Source organism: Centropristis striata, chromosome 6, assembly GCF_030273125.1.
Source record: "Centropristis striata isolate RG_2023a ecotype Rhode Island chromosome 6, C.striata_1.0, whole genome shotgun sequence".
NCBI classification, from domain to species: Eukaryota; Metazoa; Chordata; class Actinopteri; order Perciformes; family Serranidae; genus Centropristis; species Centropristis striata.
The window spans coordinates 9,468,905-9,495,762 of record NC_081522.1 but is presented as its reverse complement, the minus strand read 5'-3'; the positions used below and the strand labels follow the sequence as shown (position 1 = coordinate 9,495,762).

Genomic DNA, 26,858 nt, shown 5'->3' with positions numbered 1-26,858 from the left:
TTTTACAGTGAAAACCTTTATTAAGTGTTCATATATTCTTAAAGGAATCTCTTTAATTACTCTAAGTTGACCTCCTCCATATTTGCTAACTGTTTGGTATCTATAGATTATCTATTTACACAGGAACATATCCACAGGTGACACTGGGACAAGCCTCACTGATCCATTACCACCAGAGTTCACTCCTCAGGCACACCAGTCGCTATACATAATACTGTAACTCCATCATGTTACCCTGTATGTCCCAACAAAACAAAGCGAGAAAGGGGGGGTCAAAGAGAGAAAAACGTAAAGAGAGAGACGGAGACAGACAGATTTAGTTACACAACAGGACAATTGTGTGTGAGGCTGGCGTATTGGTTCTCTAGCCCAACTATTGCACACAACACATTCACACCAACACTCACTCTCACACACCCACGGACCTCCTTACACACATACAGACTCACACTCGCACAGCAGCTACAAGTCCTGCAGCACACAGTCCTAATAGCCCCCATCACAGTGTAGATACCACAGACTATAAAATATTAGATTTCTTCTCAAACTGATGCTGTGCAAAGTTAGCTAGCAGGGCATTGAATGGATTTAGTTAAAATTCCTAGAACATTTTTAATAACCACTGTACATACTTTTTAATCAATACAAGTTTTTTTCTCTTTTGGATGATAGTATTCTTATAAAATATCTTAAATATATTTTTCTAGTAAATGATAAGGAACAAAGGGGTGTATGGGCCAAAATGAAACTAAAACTTTCATTAATTGTCAAACTTCACATATGAAACACAATAGAGTTACATCAACCCGATATTATCTGAAAAGGAGCGGTTTCTTCTTTTCACAAATAAAACATGACACACATTCTGACGGTGGTACACACGACTAAGTGTTAACATAGTTTAATACTGTAATTACAGAGTTTTTTGATGTTTTGTTTGTGTGTACTGCATGTGCGCTGAGTTGTGTTTGTGCATGTGAGTGAGTTGGCGTGCAGTTGTCTGTGTGTGCGTGTTTGTGTGTGTGTGTGTGTGTGTGTGTGCTCGTACTGCAGGTGTACAATGTCAACCCTGTGCCTTCTCAGGTAGGTAGTGGGTAGTCCATAATCTCCTAACAGTCTCTGCCCCTGCCATGGTCTATGCAATGCTGTGCAAGGGTTAGGTCTGTAGACACACTGGGGTAGAAGTGCATTGGGCTCCATCTAAGTGCTGGGGATGATGTAGGGACTGCAAGCAAAATGGATGGACTTTGAGGGCGGGATACACTGGGAGGGTTTTGGCAGGTAAATGTGAAAGGCAGGCTGGCTGGTTCCATAGTATTCTCCTCCGTCACAGACCTGGATGGCTCCCCTCCTCGAAGCTGATGTTGAGGGTTGACTGGTACTTCATGAAAACAGACACATGGAAATTCAGGAACCTGAAAGAAAGAAAGAAAGAGGCGGTGTGTTTGTTAGTGTTAAAGGCAGTGGTGGAAAGTATGGAAGTAATGTACTTGTTCTTTACTTGTTCTTTATCTGAGTATTTCCATGTCATGCTACTTAAACAGTTTAATAGGGAAATATATATATATATATTTCTGTAACGAACAAGATTCTTTTCTTAAGTCAGTAGAATATGATTTGTAGGGGGCATTCCTGCAGTGCAGAATGGTATTTTCACACATATTTTGCATTTTGTATGTTGCAAGCACTTCGTGTGATTTGGATATTACACTTGTCCATATTGCAATTTTGATATAATTCTGATTAATTGTTTAATCTTAATTTTGACTTGTGCATTGTTGCATCAGCATTAACAGTTTATGTAACTATACAACGGTCACAAGGGCCATTTTTCTGCAGATTGAGGACTTTTGAGTAAATTTTGCTGATACTAGGCACATTTACATTTACATTTACCATTCTGCTGTATAACATGAAGGTATGATTTTTAATGCTTGAAATTGTTTATAATGGAGTATTTCACATTGTGGTATTGCTGCTTTTACTAAAGGATCAGAGCTTCCACTGCAGGCTAAAGGAGGCAAAGTGAATAGTGTAAATTGTAAAATTAATATGCACTGTTGCACTGCACGCTGGGAGACAAATTACATTTCACGGCTATCAGACATTAAAGAAGGATTACATTGTGCATAAGGGCTTACATAATGTCATGCTCTGATTGATCATCATGCATATTTCAAAATGTTGATTACGATTTGGCCTCACTTACCTAAAGAGTTGGTTAGGCGTTGCCTCCCTCTGCACAAACACAAACACAGAGTAAAATATAAAACAAAAAGGCTCTCAAGGTCATGCTATTATTAGACTGCCATGTTCACGCACTGCCAAATCCATGCATCCCTCACAGTGATGAGTTGTATTGCACACAAGCACCAGTAGATGGCACCAGGGATGAGCTGATTGGTAAAAGAATACTGAGCTGTAATGAATTATTCAGAAACTGTAGATTCTCCAGAGCCCTAAACTAAGGGATGGTATAGCAGTGCAACTGTGAGGCTGTTTATTGATATAGCTATTTATAATCCCACTCATGCTCTCTCCTCTTCATTGTCTTTTTCTCTTTTCTCTTGTCTATTTCTCATATATTAGTCATTTGAAGGTCAACGTGGCTTGAGATGAGAAAATAGAAAATACACACATCTCCTCTGAGAGTTTCTTATATTCCCAGCTGCATGCACCATGATGACGTTACATGTTTACTTCTCTCTCAGAGACATTCCAAGAGCTTTCTTCGTCCTTAAAATATTATCTTTTCCCCTTTTCTCTCCTTCATTGTAATTCTTTCTCTGCACATTAGTTTAATGGGTTCTTGGGAGCCCGTGCCTGCTTGATTCCATTTCAAACTACAGCATATGGACAAAATAATCCCCTTTCCCTCTGGAGGACATACCTGGACCCAGGCGTTTTCACAGTACCTCACAGTGTAGACCTGTGATTGTAATGCACACATTACTAATGCATGGACAGCAGTGTATAGACCTGGGCATTATCATGACTAAATCATCACATCTCCGGAGTGTATGGTAGGTGTTTGTAGGGAAAATGAAGCCTGATGGTGGTATTACATTTTTTTACATTACATGTCATTTAGCAGACGCTTTTGTCCAAAGCAACTTACAATAAGTAAGTGGTATGGAGTCTGTCAGATATTGCTTCTGTTTTTGGATCATTGCAAAGCAGATATGTGACATGCAAGATTAGATAATATTTAAAATGTTATTTACGGATGTTAAAACCCTTTCGCACGCAGGATATATATATATATATATATTCAATTGAAAAATGTACAAAGACTGCACTCGGTTTTTACTTGCATTTTACACAGTGTCCCACGTTTTTTTTGGAATCTGTGTTTTACTTGGGATAGCATCTGGTTAAATCCTGTATATAAAATAATGTTTAAAAGGTCAGAGCGCCGATCTGATCTGTATAAAATCGACTCCAGCTCTTTTTGTTTAGCCCCTTTTATACAAACATGCAGCTCAAAGTGCTTCACATTGCAAAACTGAAATAACACACGAAATAAGATAAATTAAATTAATAAATAAAAATAAATAAACAAAAATTAAAGCCCCCCCAACTAACATTTACAACAATAAAATGTTGAAAATAAAAAGAATAAAGTAAAAACACCAGAAATAAAAATAATGTAAAAGCCAATGATTAGAACTAAAACAATGAAGGCTATAACATCACAGAGGCAGTGTGTTTCACGGTTAAGGGTCATGGTAACAGAGTTCACTCCCACTGGTAATTTTATGGGGCATAAAAATGTGAAAAGAAACTTTGCTAAATTTGTTCAGAATCACTTAAATCACTTAGTTCCTTTTCAGAACATCAGAATGAGTCGAGAACAGAAAGCATTTTTTTAATGTCTTTTAGGTTTTATAGACAAAAAGGATTTAAATTGATTGAAGGGCTTGAAATAAAGGCAAATGGCTGCTTATGGATGTCTGCTTCTCTTTTTTTGTTTTTAATATATTAAACTTGTTTTTAAAAGCTGACTTATGTGCGACATGCAGTCCTGTTGGCTATGTTCAAATTCACCTTCCTAAATTTATTTAGTTGTTGTTTTTATAGAGGCTGCAACAAAAGCTTTCAGTCATCATAAATAAAAATGTGCAGAACTCGGCTCATAATAAAGTTTGCCAGACTGGTGCATGTTTTATCACTACCTTAATGAGTGCATCATTTCTATTTTCAGTCCGGTGGGAAGTCGTGGGTTGTGATAAATGTAGAGACTATTCCTAAAAAGCAACTATAAGCTATTAGAGTACTCTCATTTTCTTTAAGTGTATGCTTTTGCCAGCCCACTATGGCAAGGATTGCATTGAGAGTGCACTTTTAGAGCAATTTGTCTCGTTTCACTTGGCCAAAAAATAAGAATTCCACTGATTTAAAACCATGTACAAGTGCAAGAGTACACAATTTAAAATAGTTAGATATTCAGGGGAATCTGTTCCCAGTTAGATAAGTTTACAGTCTATGTGATAACTGTGGATTTATTACTTATTTACACTTAATTAACTTGAAGAACGAAATATAAATTTGGTGAGAAAGGTAACCTAATGATTTAAAAAGCTGTCCTACACCTACAATGAATAATTTTAAGTTCCCACACTGTCAGGTAGCAGTCCTTTTGAAGACACTAAATCCCAACATGCTCCTGGAGTGCTCTGAACCCAGCTCTGACTTCCAACACGGTCACTAAGAGTGAATTTCCCAAAGCAGATTAATAAAATATCACATTTTATCAGATTAGATGGTACATTCTCACCCTTGCTCTCAGCCAGCAGCTCTTCTGTCATGAGCCCATCCTGTCGGTTCCCCAGGACAAAGGCCAGGAAAGAGAGGATAAGAGCGTCCAGGATACCCATAATGGCCAAGATGTAGGCCCAACGCACTGAGCAGGCCCCCAGGCTGTATTTGTCCGTCTGCTCTCCGCACATCCGCCGGACCTCGTCGCTGTCCCAACCATCAGGATAGATCATACAACCCAGCACCAGACACACACCTAGAGAGAGTTAAAGAGGGGGAGAAGGACATTATTGGAAGGGAAAGTGAATACGCAAAACAAATGTGAGGGGGGAGGTTTGGCATCATTAATGAGGAAAGGGATAATAAGGTTTTCTGCAGAAATGAGAAATAAAGACTATCATTTCAAGTGCTCCACTGAAATATTCCCCTCTGCAGCGGTTTTGCATCACTTCTTACTGCAATTATCACATTGATTTTCGTTACCTCCTTTAGGCGGGAAATAAGTGTCTAGACACAGTAAGTGCAAGTGGAAGTCGGTAAAAACTGCAGTAAACAACCTCAGCAACAGTCATAGCCTGACACTGTAGCAGCCAGAGATTATTAGAGTGTAGAATCAGCTCTGATGATATGAAGTGGCCTGAAAAACTGCCTGGGATTTCCTCACAATCAAGTAGTTTACTTATTCTTATTACACAACTTCATGGATTTTAAATAGTGGTAATATTAACTCGCTGCTCCTCATTCTCTGTTTTTGCCTAAAGGGTAGAATCTCTCTCATCTTCAATTTAGGTCTCTCTCATCCTCGGTTTGAAAGAGACTCTTCTCTGAGGTGATGCTGCGGCAGAATAGCTCAAATGAAAGCCCTTGCACAGTCTTGCAGCCTTTTCTCTCCCTCTTTAGATTTTTAACTAAGCACTCTTCATTCTCAGTTTTTGCCCAAGGGGCAAAATCTCTCTCATCTTCAATTTGGATTAGGTTCTCCTTTGAGGTGATATTGCAGCAGAACAGCAGAAGACCTGGAAAAGAAGCTGACTGCACAATTATCCAGAGTGTGTTGCACATTAATAATAAAACATACACTCCCCACTTCTTTATCCACAAAACACTTCCTTGCCATGTTTGCTCCCTGACTGCTGTGTGTTTGTACTCTAGGGTTCAAGCATTTGTACATTATTCTAGTTTGCTACCCATGTCATCTACATTTTCAAGGACATGCACGCAACTTTTATTTTCTACACCTTTTAAATAGACATGCATATGACTTATGTATCTGCCCTTATTTCTCTCTGCAAACTCTTACACCCCAAAGTCATCAAAATGCTCTTCTCTTATATGAATACACAAGCTGCCCACACATACGCATTAAAGCACTCACACACTGCAGTTTGTTATAGTAGTGCTGCAGTCTTAAATAGTGCCGAAAGACATCAGAGGGAGTCGAGAGATGTTTCAGTGAGAGGAAAGCAAGTAAAATTACAGAGGAATGTATGCTGCAGACAAACTGCATACCTAACGGAGCAGAGCATCCTCTCAACTCCTCTCCTGCCTACCTCCTACCCCCCCATGGCTCCCACTGTCATAACAAATTGATATGCACACAGAGGTTCAAAGAGCAAGGACTTAGGTACTTACTCAGGCTTGGATGGACAGATGGAGGAGTACTGCAGTGAATGCTTCTATTTCAAACATTTGGCGTAGGAAATATTCCTGTGCATTGCTTATGAGCTATGTGTAATGTTATATACTGTAGCAGTCACATTGGGGTTGTACTGAAATGCTGTTTTTTTTTTTTTTTATCAGACTCGATTTTGCTGCCTCAACTGAATGAAGAGACAGAACCCCTTAACTCAAAGACTTAACTTGGCCTTGACAGGTTGTGATGGGGCTTTGCCAGAACCCTTGTCACTCAGCCCACCCGAGCGCTTTACACACTATAGCATCACACTTTCACACAAATGTGTCAGTGTTGTTGAACCAACCTCTTAATTTGTGCTGCAAAGTGGCTCAGGGCGAACCAGAATATCTCTAGCTCCAGCACATAACAAAGCCATTCTTTGTGTTTTCTTCAGTGTCTGAATTTGTTCAGCACAACAAGATGTCTGACAAATAGTTAACACTTTAAAAATAGCTGCACTCAACTGCAGATAACTCCGAGAGGCTGTGTGATGCAGCCAGTGCAGAAGAAATGAGGCAAAGTTGCCTCGTTTGGTCAATTTAATGTTACATGAACATCTGAAGAGTTTTTTTGGACACTTTGGGGCAGCAAAAACATACATTGATATGGCAGACTAATTATTTGGGATGTATCCAAATGCATTACTTGGGAAAGCACAAATAAAGTTTCTTAAACTTATGAAAACCACAGAATGAGCATTTGGAAATCTCTATCAGAGTTAATTGTATGGAATAGGATGCTTTGAAAGCACAAAAATTGCTTTTGCTCTGAGTATTAGTTTAGAAAATACAACATTTGCTCGATTTAGTGTGACTTCCTGCATGAACCGCACCCATTTCCTGGTCTTTATCCGAGCACAGATAGAGAGATGGATAATTGTGTTGGTTGAACAGATAAACTTACATAGAGATAATGGCGTCTCTGTACACCTCTACTTTAGAATGCAGTTGCTTATTTACGCATTCAGCAGTTACAGAGTAACTTGATTCATTTGGAGTCATGTTTCTGTCCACCTGGTAAGTCCAATTCACTCTCTATTTGCTCCGTTTTTGATCTCTACCAACTCCTGGGAGAAATATCTGACTCTTTAGCTGCTCAATACTCCACCAGATAGTCACTCACTGAGCAGGTCATGTAAAGTTGTTTTTTAGAGCTTTCTCTTTGTAAACAGCTGTCTTTTGTGGCCAAAAATTATGCTGTGAGAGTGAAAGAAACCAATGAAATTTAACACATTAAAACAGTTCTATGTAGGTTCATCACTATGAGCAACCCCTTTCATACTTTGATCTGATATATTGTTTGACAAGAATATTGATTAGAACTGTTTTTTAGAAATGTTTTAGGGCCCTGCTGAAAATAAGTGTTCCCACTTTAACATGTTTTTTGTTGGGTGTATGTGTTTTTTTTGTTGATCATCAAATCAAATCAAATTTACATTGCACAGCAGTGAGTGACGACCTTAAAACTTGGTTGGGTAAAAGGGCTTTTACTCATTGATGCTGCAGAAAGCAAAAGACAAATAGAATATCATTAATTTTGGTAAATCAATAATGATAACATTTGAAATTAAAACCATGAAATAGCTTATTTCAAATGCAAAATGATACTAGAACTGACTGAGTTAAAGGGAGCTGTCCATCCTGAGACTGCGCTCAAAAGCTGAACTCATCACTCAGCTGTCATGTTATCAAGTGACCTAAGGGCAAGTGTCCTCCAGTGGGGGTAAATGGCCGATCATGAATAGTGGTGCAGAGACAAAAATAACTCTCTTTCAATTTCGTAAGAATGAGATCGTACTAACTGTGCCGCTCCTTGCTGCATAAATGCCATGCATATCATGGGGGTTTATATAACAGCTTTCACTTAACACAGGGAGTGCCATGAAAGACCAAATAACATTTGATATTCTCTGAGTCAGTACATATTTATTTTCTCTCTCCCTCATGATGCATTTACTACAAAGGTAACAAAAGCTTTTCCAGATCCTTCTGGGTTTCTCCTGCATGCCTTTGGCTCAATTCATTGCCATCATGAATATTGCATCCAGGCTCAGGAGGAGAGAGAGGAGGCAAGCAGAGCTCTGGAGCAGGTAAGAGAGGAAGAGACTGAGGGTGCAGGAACAAGACGAATAGAGGAAGTGTACACCGACAAATGCTGATAGCATCAGGGGACGGAGACCAAAAGAGAACAAGAGATACAAGAGTGGTAAAATATCTGTCACAGTCATGAACGCTGTAAAATATCTGCTCCGATACCTGTTTCACTAGATGAAAATCTCTGAGGGATGCACTGGCCAGGATTATACCAACAGAGGGTGCCACATATGCCACTCCTGTTCCCCCAAACAGGAGGAGCACATTTCCCCTTTATACACTGTAACAGTAGAGCCTGGAGTCAACTAATTCATAACCACACAACACAATCCAGCAGACCCGCTCCAGCATCCACTTACATAATGCGGAGCTTAATAAAAAAATAAAAAACTGTAGCACCTTACAGCAGGGGTTTCACACTAACAGAGGGAATAAAAACCCTTTAATATAATATTATGGGCAAAGCAGCATGGCATTTCAAAAACAGCTGTAAAATAAGGAGAGGGTCATTATAACGGAGTAAGTAACAGATGCCTCATTAGCTTGTAAGTCAAGGGTATAAATCATTCTGGTATGAAAGAAAGTACATGATGCAGGCTGAGGGAAAGTGAAGGTAAATCACGTCACACAGTTACTTTATATTAATTATAGGAAAATATGACAGATTCACATATTCCCCTGACTTTGGCAGCATTTGTGTAAGAGTGCAAGTGGCTTTGTGCCCATTAGAAATCATTAGTAAGTAATTAGATCAACAGATTTTTTTATTAGTATTAATAAGTTAGTATTCACATTCACTTCTTTACCCATATAAGGATTTATAGATTTTCTTTTTTATTAATATAAGTTTTTTTCTGACATTTTATAGACCAAAATGTAAAAAAAACCAAAAATAATTAACCAATGGATTAATAAGTTTAGGTGAAAAATCCCTCCCAAAAATGAGGATCTTGGCGTCAAAGCGTTAGAGTAATAGTTATGGAAGGGATCTCCCCCAAACAGAGAAATTCAGTATTAAAAACAGTTTTAAAGCATAATGCAGGATACACCCAGCTATACATCACTGGGCTTAGCAACAGATAAGTTATCTCCAGTCATTTCCGTGGCATGGGAGAGACATCGCCTGGTTTTGTTTGAAACCTCACCTGGCCTTGACTGGTATGCACCTGGGTATAAAGCACCAATTATTTCTCTACTGACCTCCAGACGTCAGCAAACTTAACAACTTCTCAATCAATAAGTACTGAAAATAGTTGTGAGAGTCTTTGTCACGACCCTCAGAGTATGACACTGACCGTCCGTTTTGGATTTATCAGGGTTGGTGTGTCCTTTTCCACTCGTGACATGCATAATGGTTTTTCAAAATAAACTTCGGAAACCGGTAACTTAACTAAGGTGAGTATAAAAGATCAAGGTTGGGCTTAAACACAACTGCTTCCACAATTAACTACTGGACACAGTTATGCAAGTTGACTCCAATTAACACTAACTTAAAATTATCCATACTGAACGGACCTTTATGCTCTTTATATCACATCTGTAACTCAAAGTGTATTCTATTGCCATGGTTAGGTTTACATTGAAGTTAATGGAAAGCCTGATGCGCCTCAAACAGACTCTACAGGGTGCTTTGTGTGTTGCTGTGACAAAGTGTCTGTATCTGACGAGTTGGGAGTGAGAATGGACTGTAATGCCTATTATTAAAAAAAGACCCTTTGCATTAAGTCTCCTTATCTTAGCATTTATGAAAGGTACATTTACACTTTATGAATGGCTTACAACAGACACCAAGCAGAAATATGTATATTTATTGATGCATTTTCCAGCAACTACAACTACAACAGATAACTGACTAAATATTAAAACAATGTCTTCATAGGAGAATTTATCATGGCTAATAAATAATTTATTTTGATAAACACTTAAAAATGACCTTATCGCCGTTTACAGCTGCAACATAATGTGTTAAAAACCATTATTTCAAGTTTATATACTGCTAAGGAATCACAAATAGGGGCTTAAAGTAAAGTGTTCCAAAAAAACATTATCTCATTATCCGTTGGCATCTGCTGGCTTCACCCACTCACACTGTACAGAACTTTATGCTGCAGTAATAAATGGCATGCTCCAAATCCTGGCAACAGAAATAGCAGCACACCTGACAGAATGCAGCTGTCAGTCGGAGCGGAGATGAGATATTAACTGACGGCATTATCCTACCCTTTCAGCTTTGCCCTTCCCTTTCCTGCTCTCTCTGGAGAGGAGCGGCAGACAGGCGCAGAGAGAGGAGAGACGGATTATGAGGCAGGGCGAGGCAGAGATGGAGAGATGGAGAGAGGAGAGGAGGTGGTGTGAGACAGAGCCCATGTAGGGTGCCATGCTTCAGCCCTGCGTGTGGCCGCCAGCAAGTACCCAGCACCACGTTAACGTCATGAGTACTGGCTGCCATATGCCGGAGCCCCTCGGTGGAGCTATTCTCAGTGTTTACTCCTTTTTTGTCTTTTTCACACACCTTTCTCTGTGTCTTTCTCTCCCTGGGAACACAGGGGCCATGTGAGTGGAAACCTGGACTGAGAAATGCTTGTTGGCTAACAGCAGCTTATGTAAGAGACTGTAGGTAGGGCAGATTAGGTGCAAACAGCTCCACAGGAGAGTCTGAGGGCAGCCCGGCAGATGGTACAGAGCGCTATGATGGCAGTAGATTTGACAGAAGCACATTGGCTCTTTTTCTCAAAGAGACAACTAAATCCACTCGATACTGAAAGAATCCCATTTCTATAATCTCTTAGTCATTTGCAAGTAGTGTAGGTGACTGGAAGTCTGATGTGACCTCCAAAGCACGAGATTGATTGGATTTCTGTATCTTCTTTGCAGACAAAGGAAAATAAATCACATATAATGTATACTGCATTGGAAAAGGGTTTAATCTACCGCTATGGCATCTGGCTCATGTTTTACTATCACACTGTCAATGCAGCTGCATGTCTGAGTGTGTTTCCAGTGTTTCAGCATGTCATTGATTGCACTGGGTGGCAGATGAAAATACACACTTCTTTCCATCACTTCCACATCTGCAGTACATTTAAGCAGCCATGTAAGAGGATTCACATTTTTTAACTCCCACGGCCCTTTGTGGATGCCATTTTCTCCTCTCTAGCTGTGACAAACTGAATTATGCACACACACATACCGATCTGCTCTATCTCACCCCGCATATGGATCCAGTCTCATCACACACACACACATGCACACGCATAGATATGTATACCAGTAAACATGCCGCTCTTTGTGTAAAATACACACATCGGCTTAAGTGCTGAGCATCATTTGTCACTTCTCATCGTGACACATCTTGATGCTGGTGAATAAAAAAAGAGTGTGTTTACTGAACTGTCAGCCTCTCTGGCGAATAAGCCCTCGGCTGGCAAAGTGGCATTTAAGGTAAAAACTAAAAGTCAGCTCAAAAAAAGAAAATGGGCACAGGCGCTGTGGGAAAAGCTTTGAGTGTTTATCCCACTGGGGCTTCCCATGAATATGCATAGGTAAGTTTGCTTTAATGTGAAAGCTAATGTTACACTCCCGCAGGTAAAGTAGTGACCTGAATGAGGGCAAAGTCTTACAAGTTCAGTTCAAAGGGCTCCTTGTGCAGCCTTTTATGTATCTTTTATGAGATGCAAACATTCTTCTCATCCAGCCAGAACAAAATAACAGCTTGCGATTGTTCCTCTTTATTTAGTAATGTGACCTGCCATTCAAAAAGACATGGTTCATCCCTGGTGCTTGTTGTCTGCGTCAATGTTCACAGCATTAAGCTCCAGGCAGAGTAAGACTCCTGCCGGTGCAGAGGCAGCATGTGACAGTGTAGCTGGGTGCTTGGATGACTCACAGTACTTAAACAGGAGACAAGCAGCCTAGGCCTCAACATCTCACTGTGGGAGAGGTGGGAGCAGGAGAAATGGCCTAAAGTATGTTGTCCTGTATGTATATTTGTGTATATTTTACATTTCTGAAGACTTTTTTTTTTTTTTTACCACTGACTGTGTACAAGCTGTTGGAGTTTGTCAATGCAACCGTGTGAATGAACAAGTGTACTTACAACTGCAATATAGCATCATTCTATTGGAGGCAAAAAAGCAGACTTATTATTCAGCCTTTCTAAGTTGACTTGCATACTTACATGAGTTGAAACTGGCTTTACTGGAAGTCAGTAGAGCCAGACCAATATATCGGTCAGCCAATAGTAAGACATTGCCAATATTTGTTGTATTGTATTATATTTTTGTGATGTACAAAAATATAGAATTCTGAAAATCAGGCTTAAAATTTTGTCAAATAGAGATTTATTTTATTATTTCTTTATTTAAATGGTCAGCAATTGACATATTTTTTCTTAATTTTTCCAAGTTTATTTCTTATACTGGTTAGCTGCAGGATGTGTGTAATATTTGTAACTATTCTTTATTCTCTCTATTTCTGGTATTTTCTTTACTATTGTGCAGGCATATTTACACACATAAAATTAAACTACAGTTATAGTTTAATTTTTCTCCTGTTAGTTAATAGGTGCTCTGTGAATTAACTGACCTATCAATCAATTTAAGAGAGATTTCCTTTCCTGTGTTTTAGATTTTTTGGTGGTAGTGTTGGAGCTTTTCCTCTTGCAGGTTAGTGAGGTGGTGCATTTCCCAGAATAAACGGTAGTAAACATTAAATGGACTGCACTTTTTATAGCACTAAACCTTAGTTGGAGAAAGAGCTTTTTTATTTGCTTCTCATTCAGCCAAACACACACACACACACACACACACACACACACACACACACACACTTGCCAATTTGTGCATTATTGTCACGTTAGAAGTGATGCTCTGTATCTTCTGGGATTGAATATGATTATTGCCACAATCCAAAAGGATTTTATTTCATAGTTTGAGCCTGTGAAAGTCTGCTTGTTTCATCTAGCTCTGCTACCAAGGGACTGTCATTCTGGTTTGATCCTCAACATGCTTCAAGCTCTATAGTCTCCAGTTATTCTTGTGTTTGCATTTGCAGGCTATATATTATGGAGCTTGCCATAATTGTGGATTTGTCCTGGTCTGTAATTGGTCTTTTTCATATAATTTTCATACCTCTATAAAAAAAAAGGTTTCTGCTTTACATACAGAGCTACTTCTGTGAGCTCATCGAATAAAGAGAGTATGGAATGATACTAATTAATGTAATCTTTTCCGTGGCCAGTCCAGACTCTAATGAAGTGTAGGCAGCATCAACACCCACCTCTTCACGCTGAACAATCAAGACTTCTCTCTGGCTGCAAAGTCAATGAGTACCAAAGGAAGATGGCCTCAGACTTTGACAATGATATGCCATAATTGCATCCAGATTAATGGGGCAATTAAGTGTGTATGATCTATATAGTGGGACCAAACAGAGCGAGAAAATGTGACGCCACTTTTGTCTCCCTGTAGCCCGGTTTTATGGGGCTGAAAGACAACAAAGAAAGATGGTGTGGGATCAGTGTTGTGCATAAAGAGTAGTCCATTCAATGAAGCTCATATTTATGTTGAACAGTGAACTGACCTAATAATGTCTGCATCTAATGAATATGCGCATGATTGATGGAACCGGGTGTGCCTGTGTTTTGTCAAAGTTTCCTCTTGTGTGTAAGTGTCACTTTCTGTAATTATATGAGAAAAAGTAATCAGGAATATATAGAAGTTAGTTTCATAGTTTCACACAGAATAGACCGGAGAAGAAAATTTGTTTAGACAGCTGGCTGGACAAAGATTTAAGACAGTTCTCAAAAAAAATATTTCCAAAGTGTCAAGGATACAACGAAAAGTGGAGCAAGAAAAAGTTTTTAAACTGACTCCAACTATCTCCCCTGAAAGATGAGGAACATGCTTCTTGAGATGAGCTGTCTGCAGTCCAAATCTATTTCTGCTTCAGTTGCTGGCAAAACTCGATGGTTGCTGGAGGGGAACAAGGAGCTTCCAGGCATCCTCTCTATCTCGCTCTGTCAACATCTCCAGCAGTTTCTCTTTGTAACGGGCACATAATACCTATCAGTTCAATTCAAAGGTTCAAAAGGAGCAATGAAATGGCTTATTTCATCAAATCCTTTTTGTTCTGTCCCAGGTCCAGTCTCAGAAAAAACTTTTAAACCATCTTGCAATGCCTCAAATAATCCTAGCGTATCTGCAGGCTGTGGAAGTGCTCTGACTTTTATAACAGGGAATAAACTCAACAAGACTGCTTTACAGTGTCAGAATAAGTCAAAAAGAGGCTGAAAATAGAGACCTATCTGTCAAAGAGGGTGAAGGTTTTCAAATTAGTAATTTAAAGGTTAAATTAAACTAAACTAACAAATGTCTTAGCGAGTGTTGTAGGAATGAGTTCTAAAACTTCTGCTGATTGGATTTATGCTTCAAAAAGCATAAAAATTGTGTTTATTTGTGAAGATTATCTTACTGAACAAAAGCATCATAAACGTGTTTGCCACAGGGCTTAAGTTAGTTGTGCTCATGCAGTTCAGAAAAAGTAAGGAATATTAAGATAAAGATTAAGATTAAGCTAACAGAGCTGATGTTATTAGCAAGCTAACATTAGTTTTGTTAGTTAGTTCAATGGTTGTATGATTAGATCCGGATACAGTGTTGAAGGCAGGGCCCCATTAATTCCTATGAAAGTTGTTGAAAGACCAAAAGCTGAAACACCAAAAAAGTTTGACTTCCTTTAATAAAATTACCCAGATATTCTACATCTATGGGTATGTTGAGCAAGTATTTCCTTTAACTCTGCCTCCTAGTCGCTATATTACTCTGAATTTACAGACATCGCTCTCACAATGTAAGTTTATGGGATAATTTTTTTTTTTTTGGCCCAATTGCATCATCAGGTGACGGACCTGGAAGTTGTAATTACATGGTTTCATCACTATGTCCCTGGGGCTTGGTTGGTTCATTTAGCCATATATGCTAGTTGACTGACTGACTGACTGACTGACTGACTGACTGAATTCAGTTTAAATGTATGTGGCTTTATTGGTATGACAGCATGCACTGCATTGTTGCCAAAGCATATCTATCCATACAATAATAATTATAGCCTATAATAATCAACTCCACCTCTGTCTCTCTCATTGTCTCATTGGAGTTAGTTATGATCAGTGACTTGTCATCTTTAAAGGCTTTTCTTTGCATCCTGCCTACTTTGACCCAACGGTGTATATTCAGACAGTGTGTGTTTCGACTCTTAATGTCCACACACACCATCCGGTGAGACGGCGCATCATTATTACACATTGATTGAAGTGGGTGTTAGAAAGGAGAACAGGCTGCGAATGTGAAGCAGGACATGCAGTAGGGGCGACACAGTGTCTGCTCTGAAATGATCAGGTGGCGACACTCAAGTGATACAAGGCTGACACAAGAGTGAGACATGTGCCTTTTCAATAAATGTGGCACTTCAGGTTAAAGCAGAGATGGGGATGCAGAGGAGGAGGGTGGAGGGAGGGGGAGAGGAATCCAGGGAGGAGTGCAGCGTAAACCGCAGTGAGCAGGCTCGGGTGGAGGGCTTATGTAACAGGTCCAGATGCAGCTTGTACCTCCACAGAGGATAAAGATTGGCAAGGGCAATGAGGATCAAAAGAGACCTTTGAATTCTATAAAAATACTGACTTGGCCACTGGACCGGGGACGATGGAGGCAAACAGCCATGGCTCAGGCAGCGCTTTACATTCAGAGTATTCCCCCCGGGATGGACTGAGGGGCTGCAGCAGAGCACCAACCAATGATGCTGTAGTTAATTTTTTTTTAGTGAAAATGGCAAAATAAAACATTAATTGAAATGAAAAATACAAGGTTTTATAAATGCTCCCTCCAGCCACCAATTTACAAGAGTGCTTCAGGGCTCGACTGACTCAGGCACAAACTACTGCAGCTGTTGCATATGCAGTGATGCTATTCAAAATATTTAAGTAAAAGGAGGAACATCCCCCCAGAAAAATGCTCCATTATAAATATTTACTTATTTAAGTATAGTATTATTTAGTAGCACAATCCCAATTTCAAAAAATACCAAAAAGGACGCTGTGGAAAACATAATAAAAACAGAATGCAAATATACTTTGCGACTTACATTTAATAGAATACAGCACTAAGACACGATATCTAATGCTCAAACTGCAAAACAAGTGCATATATACTTATTTGATAGATTCTGTTTTTATTTATGTTGTTAGGCAGCATCCAAACTTTTTTGTAATCAGGGTTGTAGTGTTAAAATATTAGCAACAAAATGTACCTAAAGTAACAAAAGCTAGTACTCATAATGCATAATCTCCCCTGTCAACTACATATTATTATATATTTGGATAATTATTATTTATGTATTCATATGTAAGCAATAGCCAGTCAAGATGGTTAATTATTAAAGATGTGTCATGTTTTTTAAAGTGATCATAAGTTTTGTATGTAAAATTGTAATCTGAGAAAGTACCTAACTTTAGCTGTTAAATAAATGTAGGACTAAATATATAGGTATATAGTGCAGTAAACGTATAAATTAGCATGAAATGGAAACACTGAAACACTGCAGTACTTGAGTAAATGTACTTAGTTACTTCCCACCTGCATGCAGACGCGCGTCATACGCGAACATGTGCGTTTCCGTTGCTGCAGCATGAAAAGTTTTTTTCCATGGGTCACAGTGTCCTTGCTGTCCCACCCCCATCCCTCCCCCTGTGGAATAAATCAGCAGCCTCCCCAGCCTGAGCTCTGGCCTGAGCCAGGCCACTTCTGAGATCATAGGGATTAACTCAAATCTATAGTCCACATCCTGCAGGGCTCCAGGGACACAAAACACAGGGGAGTCACGACACTGATGACTTGGCTGGCATTTAGAGTTTGTATTCCACAGCGCTACACCCAAACTCACAAAGCAGGCTAATTAATCAGCATTGATTTGTTTGGTTTGATGTCCAAAAAACATGATCTCAGGGTTCTTAAATTAAACCCACTGTTCTGCATTCACAAATAAGCATTAAATCAACAAATATGCTGAACAGCAGCACGTGGCCGTCCCCGTGAATTTCTTGCTGTGCTCAAAAGACCTGAGCTATACCCCAGCTGTAATTACTGGAAAGTAACACATGTACAGTGCATGCATGTAAATTAATGTTTGCAATATGTATGATGGTGTGTGTAGATCTATCATCCGTCCTCTCCTCCTGCTGTCCACCATCAGCAGGACTGTGAGCTGCACGGTTGATGTCTCCCGCTGGCTATTAATTAGATGTTTCAGCTCGCTATATGGGCGTCTAATTACAAAAACATGGGAGCGGAAGGCTGCTAATGCAGAGGTGGTTTAATAAGGTTTCCTGTCAAGACAGAAAAAGAGCCAAGGCGAGTCACAGCAATGAGTTTGTACTCTTGAAATCATCCCTGTCTCACCTTTGGATGTTTAGCTGCTGGCTATAAAAGTGCCATGTGTGGATTAGTGTGCATCCTGTTGATTTGATTGAAAAAAAAGGTTGTGGGTCAGCACATTCAGCTTCAGACCTAGTGAGAAAACACATCGGCTGTGCAATCATCCCGAAACCCGTTGTTATCACTTCTGTTTACCACCTGACTGCCACTGTCGTGTGCCCCAGACAACCAGTGTGGATTTCAGCCAAAGATTTCTAAAGCCTATTTAGGATTTGAGAGCAACTCTGCAAAGGATTCATAATTCTATGCTTCAAAATCTCTCAGGTCTCGTTTGTTATGTCACTTACATCAATATGAGCCTTGTTTCCCATTCTCTCATAGCCACAAAGAGGCACTGAAACAGCTTTTCTTTTTCAGTATTCAAGGTTTTTCATAGTTAAAAGCACTGATGCACCGGACTGTTATAACAGCAGACAGCACTCTCCCTTGTTTTTTCACTATCTGGCGTTACACAAATGTGCCCCACTGGGTATCTGACTTGATGTGCTGCAGAGAAACATTACTCTTTGCTCTATACGAAGCTGCAGCAGCACGACTGACTGGATGCATCAGAGTGATTCTAGCAGGATGATGGGAACCGGCGGCCCCCAAACTGTCACACACTGCTGTAAAATAACAAAAAGGTCCGAGGTAAGACTAACCTTCTGTCACAGACTGTAGTTTGCATGTTCCAGTGCATCTGTGAAGGTTTCAGGTTAGTCTACTGCACAATCATAACATTGGACAAATACAGAGATTGCAGAGAGAGGAGGTGCACAGTTAATTTGACAGACTGAAGGATATATTTATTCATCAGATCAGGGGTTTAATCTGGGACTTTGTAGGCCACAAAGACTTAAATCCTACCATTATTTTTGCATTTACTGAAAATGGAAACTATTGATCAGTTGCTGTCTCCCATTATCCATCCACTAAACATTATTCCCATTAAGTTGCTTTCTAAAGTTAGGAATATTATGAATATTCATTCAGCTTTAAGTACAAAATAATGAAGATGTACTGGCAAGCACATCTGCACTATATAAGAACCTCCCTTCACTGCTTTTTCTTTCAAAGTACTTTACAAAGTCAAACCGAATTGAAGTGAACTGAACTATGCATAAGTAATAATTCACTTGTGGTGAAGGAGCAGTTCAATGTGAACTTAAATCTTAAGGGTAAACACAGTTGAGGTACGGCTATGATGTGACGCATTGAGTTCAAGTGAGTTAACTCAATGCAGTTCAAATGCAGAGGGTCATTCAAGGATGAACTCCAAAAAAGCTACAGAAATCTGTTGGAAATGAAAAAGCTAATATAGTTACTTTTTGGGGGCAAACATTTCGTTTCTTCACTGCTTTGTGATCAAGGCAATTACGGACAAAAGCTTCACAGAACTTCATCAAATTAAAGTCTACTCTTTTGTGCATTTTAATAGAAATCTGTTTAATTTATATGCAAATTTTTGCATATAAACATACTGTTGTTTGGGATTGGCAGCTAGAGGAAGTTTTAATTCAATAAAGATGCACATGGGCGAAAAAGTTAACGAAGCCTCGCGCGTGGATGGTCATATGTTGGCATGCAGAGCTCCAATGTCTCCTGAATAAATTGAATGATGCTACTATGTGAAGCATGCATCGTACACGTAGAAACACAGGAAGTACAGGAAAAAGTAACAAAATCAGCATTTTCCTCATTCAAGCACTGATCTGCTTTCAAAGGCCTGATAGGTATCCAGACAGAAGTGCTCACGTGTAGCATTAACTGTGGAGAGCTGGAGCACACAGGTGCAGTGATGAGTGCAGCTCTGTGACGACTGCTCTCATGGCGAGCTCCACCACATTCCACCTCTGCATTCAACCAGGCTCTCCTTTCAGAACAAGCCTCTCAATCGAGCTAATGGACCACGGGAGTGAGAGCCGGCCCCGTATACACACAGATAACGATACGTGACCCAGAGGATCACTACGTCTTCTCTGAGTGCTGATATCTGATTTGTTTTTTGTCTGCTTTTGTCAGTTTGTCTTCAGACCTCTCTCATATGTTATCTCTCCATCCTTTTTTCTCTGTATTGTCATCTATGTCTCCCCTTTATCTCCCCATTGTCCTTTCTCACCACCTACAGACATGCAGGTTTAGGTTTTATGTGTTCATGGTGGATTTTGCATCCTTATCAGAAAATACATTTTAACTCAAGGACCTATCTGCAGTAACAGCATACTGGTAAACACACTGACATATGTTTATATTCATGCATTTATTTTATATACATACAATGAAAATGATATATAATGGAATTGTAGCTTTTCATTATTGCAAAGATTTGGACAGCCACATGTGCTTTTCTTACTCAATACATGCAGTTTAAATGTATGTTGAGTTACAGCAGCATGTTAACTCAGTTCATAAGATTAGTCCAAGGTCAGTATTAAGGTGGGACCAGTGGTTATTGATCTTACGAAGTTGCATGTTCTAATTTGGTTTTGATCTTTAACAATTACTCCCTCAATTAGTTGATTTGCAGAGAATAATGTTTTGACTATTCTGATATTTGATTATGTATTTTTTAAGCAAAAATACCAAATATTTTCTGGTTCCATTTTCTCAATTTATATTTTCCCCATTTCATTTGATTTAAAAGTTGACCTGAACCAATTAAGGGAGGATCCTCATTTACAATGGTGCATAGGTACACACAATAAATGGAGACACATCTAAATTAAAGTAGCGATAAAACATTCATACATGTTAATACTATTGAAAAAAAAAGATGGCAGTCATCTAAACCCTGCAATTGTCTCAGCTCTATTAACAAGGTCAACTTAAAGTTTTGTTGAAGCATGTTCCAGATCTTTGGTTGGTAAGTAATTTGAAGGGTTTTTTAAAAATAAATTTTTACTACTGACCAAACTAATTAATATTTTTTAAATTAACAACGAAATGTATGTCATGTAACACAACAGGCTGTTTGGTCAGTTTTGGACCAAACAACCATCAGAAGAAACCATAATAGTGCTGCAGAAAACACAGGCTTGTGCACAATCTGAAAGTCAGCCCAAAAGTATTTACTTCCAAAGACATCAACACAGAAGCGGAGGATGTTTCCAAATACAATTTTGTCACTTTTATCCCCTATGAATTCTAAAGCAAACCTATTATTTCAGGACAAAACAACACCCACACAACCGAGCCCACACTAACAGAACAGACCAAAACAACAAAAGTGAAAAATAGACTTCTGACCTCTCAATATATGTCCTTTTGAGAACCTGTATCTTGTAGTCTGCACATTTGTTCTGCTGACTTTACAAAGCCTACATCTTGCTTATTCACAGGTATGACTCATATGTTTTTGAGAAGAAACAAAATCTTATGAAATATAGGAACGGGCTGGCAGCCAACATAACTGGGTACGTAGACAGAGCTCGGTATAAAACGGCGAAAGTAATTATCATTGACCTCACAGTCTTCTTAGTTAATTGGCGTGCAGACCCCTGAAGAACTGCAGTTACAAGGCGAGAGAAGATGGTGAGAGAAATGGACAGCACATACTGTACTCACTGGAACAAGGTTATAGAGAGAAAAGAAGGTTAAAGAGGAGAGGGGAGTTTGAGAAAATAAAAGGTATGAAAAGAGAGTGGAATTGGAGACATGGTGAGGTCAGAATGAGCAGGTGAAACAAGTTGAGATGCACAGAAGGGTGAAATTGTGTGGAGGTAACAGAAAGAGATAAGGTGAAAGAGCTGGTGCATCTTGCTGTGCTCGGCTCAGCGAAAAACAAGGAAAAAAACGCGCTTACATCTGCATGCCATGGACTCGAGCAGATGCACAGACAGAAATAGCCCTGGTGAGGGAAAAGAAGGATGCGAGTCCATCTAGGGCAGGATGGACGCGGGAGCTTTTTTTTGCACTCAACTTTGTTTGGCTGTGGTCGACATTTTGAGAGTTCTGAAGTGTCCTGGTGGTTTGCTTTCTCATCAAACATTCAGCCTTTTTTTTTTCTTTTTTAACTAGGCTTCAGAAAACTCTCTTCCTGGAGATGGCTGGAGATTGTGTGCGTGCCTTCACTGGCTGATTCAGTGGAGAGGAGCTCGGTGTTAAGTGTTTATAAGGAACCTTCTGACCTCAGCCCAGGGAGATGTGTGAAAGCTGCTGCGACTATATCACTTAAATTACATATATGTGGCCAACACCCTGAGTATGACCTTGATATTGAGTTAGTGTATGTGAAACGCCCTTTTACTCAATGAGGCATGGTGTTGGTATATGCCGTTATTGGCATGAGATGTGATGTTCATTTATGTTGCCAAAAAAAGAGAAAAATAGTGGATAAATAAAAAAAAGGGAGCGGTGAAGAAACTGTTTCTCTCTCTAGTTTTGTTTTCCTCTTGCACGCACACATTCTGGCCCGCCATTTATCACGATCATATTGATGATTTGTACCTCCCCATCAAAACATCAGCTGACAGTAAGGGTCCCATTACAGATGTCAGTGGGCCACCTGTCCTCCACGGGGCTAGTAAGTGAAGGCAGCGTGAGTTTAACCTTCAGCTAAGCGTAATGAAGTTTGACAGTGCTAAGCAGCCGGGCTTGCTCATTAGGCGTCCCTGTGCCAGCTTGCCGTGGTCAGGGTCTCTCCTCTTGGCTTTCTCTTTCATCTCTTAGCTACAGAAGCACAAAGCCCGACGGTCTCCTCATTAAACAGGCTTATTGCATTAATTCAGCCCAACATAACACACTGAGCATGGAGCTGTTCCAAATAATCCCCCCTCGTTTGTGTTTGCTGCGAAACGGGAAGCCAACTGCTTGGAAAACCGCTGGGTTCAGCTGAGCAGACTGATGTTTGGCAACGCTCGGACTCCTTTCAGATGAAGGAGGCCTCCGCTCACACTGGATGACATTAGCTCACAGCTACAGTGACAAAATGCTGCCAGCAGCTGATCCACTGACCTCTACAACATCTAAACACCCCGGACTCTACCACACACACATACACACAACCACCTGTGAGCTGAGGACAGACGGCAGGTCACACAGAAGAACAGTTCATAATTTATTTGGCTGTATTGAACTATGTCTCTTAGGTGCTGTAACTCCAGCATTATCATGCTTTATCAGTAGGTTTTAAAAAAAAAAATTGTTAACCAGCATTGGTCAGTACTGAAGGCGCTTTTTAAAAATTCACTCTGCATTAGCAACATGCATCTTGGTAAAACAGTTACTGTCATGTCCAAAACTCACTCAAAGCATCAAAACATGTCATGTATGTCGCAAAATAAGTTTGTTTGACCACAACAGTGGCAACAGTTGCCATTCAGAACATACATTGTTACCTATAACAAACTAACCTCAAAAAACACTAACAACAGGGAGAATAACATAAATAATAACCTTTTATTTTGAAGTTTGAATTCATTTTTACACATATTTACCATATTTGATTATAGAATAACAACACATATTCAAAAGTATATGTCACACAGATTAATCTGAAATGCAGCAATTTGCTTCAATGTTATTTTTATTCTTTCTTTTTTTTAATTTAGATTTTTGAATATAGTAGTTGGGGAAATTAAAAGATTGAAAACAAAGAAAATACATTTCTAAAATTCTAGGGTGACAATAATAATTACAAAAAAAGAAGAAAATAAAAAACAACACCTTTTTTTTTTTTTTTAGCTGAAATGGCCATCAGCTGTGTTTGAAATGATTATTGTTATCTATTGTAAATGTTCAGTGAATATTTTCTTTATATTTCAATATATTTATGTGTTATATTTCTGCACATATAGTGTTTTGCAGGTGGTGGATTATGAATGTGGAAAGAGGTTATTGATTTTGGAAAATGTGGTCAATGAATGCGTTTTGTGTTAATGCAATGAAAAATTATTCACTGTTTAATCCACATAGACTTGTTGCATAGACTGTTTCGCTGTAACCAAAATTTCATGTGATCACATGGCCATAATTCTGCATTATGTTATCCAGTCACACTGCACCATCATTTCTGACCAATAATGAAAGGGATGTTTGTTTTTAGAGAAAACTGCATACATGTGCACCCTATCTGGTGATGATATATTAGGAAATATGGTATGATGGAAAACAAAAACAAATGATGATGAACTGCAGTAACAGCCAATGGCTCTATACTATTATATAAAGCAGGTTTAAAGCACACTATATGTTCCTAATTTACACAACTAGACCACTACACTCAATTGGAACAAGAAATGCACCTATCCAACTTTTTCTCTCCTGTTCATGAGACTGATAACTTCAAGGTATCTGCCAATACCAAATACTGATCCAGTACCATTGTGATAGGATACTGAGGTTTCCTGATCTATACCTCACTGTGTGGGACCATTTTTATATCAGCCGACATGAGACCAGGGATTGCAGGGTCAATGAAAAAAAAAGATCTATCATGATTGGATAAGTGTATTTTATGTGGATTGGTCACTTTATACCTGATCTGATTATAAGGTCATGTATTGGGTCAATGATAGTCATATCAACTTGCATACTTTGTTAAGACTAACATGCATTTGTATATTTTGAATACAGTAGAATAAGCTGAGGAGCTGTTCATATGTGATTACTCCTGTAGCTCATACAATAGTAATGTCCATCCTCTCCTGAGCAACACTTCAGCACCACGGACAGCACTGTGTGTTCAGCAGTGTGGGCTGACAGCTCCAGGGGAGATCCTGGACGCTGTCTGCTTATCTTCACTTTGGCTGCTGGCACCGACAATTAATTTATCTAATCAACTCATCAATCAAATTACAATCAACCCCAGTTCAAGGGTTTCGTAAAACATGTCATGCCAAGGAACTTAAACAGAAAGAAATGAGGCCCCTTAGACACTCAATTTGTCACCAGGACCGATCATTTAGAAAATAAAAGCCTGTAGCTGGGCAGATAAGAGTGTTGTCATAACAGCACACGCCCTCCATACATTTTGTGACCACAGTGATAATAAACTATCCTCTAAGCCCCTTTCAAGGTCCCTTCCACCGCTGCACCCCCATTGTAGGAGCCACACTTACCCGATGCTGCCTGCATCCAGCCGCAGATCTTGTACACGGTGGAGGTGCTGAGCAGGAAGAAGAGACTGAAGCAGCCGATGCAGGTGACAACCAGCATCATGGACATCCCGATGAAGAAGGAGGCGGCCTTGAACGCGGTGGAGGGGATCTGGGCGAACTCGGTGAAGCTGCCCTGGCAGGCCAAGTCTCTGGAGATCCCGTCTCCGACGCAGTAGTGAAAAAGGCCGAAGTAGCCGGCCTGCGGCGTATCCACGCCATCCCCGATCCAATAGGGCTGCGAGAAGATGGTCACGTTAACGATGCCGAACAGGATAGTGAAGATGGCCCATAGAAGTCCGATGACACGGGAGTTGCGGACGTAATTAGTCTGGTACAATTTCGCAGCTTCTGCAGATGGTAGCATTGATGCGGCAGATCCTGGTATCATTTTACGAAATCCCGAAGACTAGATGAACGTTGCGTTCTGTCCGAGCACAAAGCGAGGACTTTAGCATTTATCGCATTTACAGAATCGGCGGAGAATCTATGCCCGTGCAACTGCAACACAGCAACATCTGTCAGGCGCGATCAACTCATGACGTCGCATCTTAAAGCCAGGCGGTGAACCGAGAGAGAGCTTGAACCCCGAATATTAGCGATAACTCTGAAGAGTCAAACGATCACAGCAGCAGAATCAGGCTCCTTCCGTCCATCCGTCAGACCTGCACATCGCTGCCGCACCGTGTCGCTCACTGATGCCCTTGGAAAACCACGAAAAACCTCCGGGTGAAATGTATTATTCACGCCGACCGCGGATACACAATATAAGATGCGCACGAATCCTCACAAGCCCGAATATAAACAGCTGCAGCCAATAACAACCGAGTTGTATTATGCCTCTGACATCCAATAACACAATATAGGCCCTGTACTTACAAATTAACGCAGCCGAGCATAATAACCATTCACAGAATACGACGGCCCCGCTTCAGGATCGTTAAACGGGAATTTATTCTCCGGTTTATGACAGCATCACCGGGCTGCCAGTGATGCTGGGAGTCAGAGAGGGAGGGGCACAGACGGTGCAGACGCAGAGGCAGCCTGTGATGTGATGTGTCCGTGCAAACACACCTTCTGGGCAACGCTGCGTCAACAGCTGACGAAATATATTTAACATGCAGAATAAAAAAAGGGGCGGTCAAATCAGAGCGCGTTAGATTTTTTTTTTTTTTTACATGGTAACAATGTCCGCCTAAATCTGTGTCCAGTCGTCCCTGTGTCAGTGTTACCTGCCGTGTTAAAGACGCAGCTCAGGCTTCATGAAGCGCGCTGCTCTGCTGCCAGGAGGTTATGTAACTCTTCATGAAACACATGGTGGCCTGAAAAAGCACACGCTGCATGCACTTAGTATACGCAGTCAATGCTTGTTTATTTGCACAAGTAAAATAGCAATAAACCCAATGAAGCAAATAATGCTTTTTCTACCACCTTTTCCACCTCTAGTAATAGTGGTTTCTGTTTATTCGTGCCACCCACATATAAATGCCCAGCCTTTACGGACACCAATTATTGTTGGTGTAGTGAAAAAGAATATGCAGCATCTTGCAGAAATCGTTACACTGCATGCACAATCTTTGTCTTCTTCTCTAAGCTGCAAAAAAGGCAACTTACTAAAATGTTATTTTCCTGCAACAAGAAGAAGTCTGCAGGAAGTGAGGACATTTTAATAAAAATTTCACCTTCAGTTCATCACGTCGGCAACAAAAAACAATACTCTTCTGTAATAGTAAAATCTAAAGCTAAAAGCTTAAACATCTAAAAACTTAAT

General features: G+C 39.9%; 1 protein-coding gene across 1 annotated transcript; it reads right to left on the bottom strand.

Annotated features, from left to right (window-relative positions):
• Positions 1-26,235, bottom strand: LOC131973684 (LHFPL tetraspan subfamily member 3 protein-like). Its single transcript, XM_059335738.1, has 4 exons — positions 25,052-26,235; positions 4,778-5,014; positions 2,210-2,238; positions 1-1,415 (listed from the first exon to the last, which is right to left on the bottom strand). Exons 1-3 carry the CDS (start codon positions 25,476-25,478, stop codon positions 2,222-2,224), a joined length of 681 nt encoding a protein of 226 aa, XP_059191721.1. The 5' UTR covers positions 25,479-26,235; the 3' UTR covers positions 1-1,415; positions 2,210-2,221.
• Between the last annotated feature and the right edge of the window lie 623 nt (positions 26,236-26,858).

Bases quoted from the DNA above. Each gene is read 5' to 3' on its own strand.
- LOC131973684 (XM_059335738.1), bottom strand. From the start codon at position 25,478: ATGATACCAGGATCTGCCGCATCAATGCTACCATCTGCAGAAGCTGCG. The intron at 5,015-25,051 runs GTAAGTGTGGCT...AACTCTCTCTAG, and splicing joins CTGGATGCAGGCAGCATCGG to GTGTGTGTCTGGTGCTGGGT.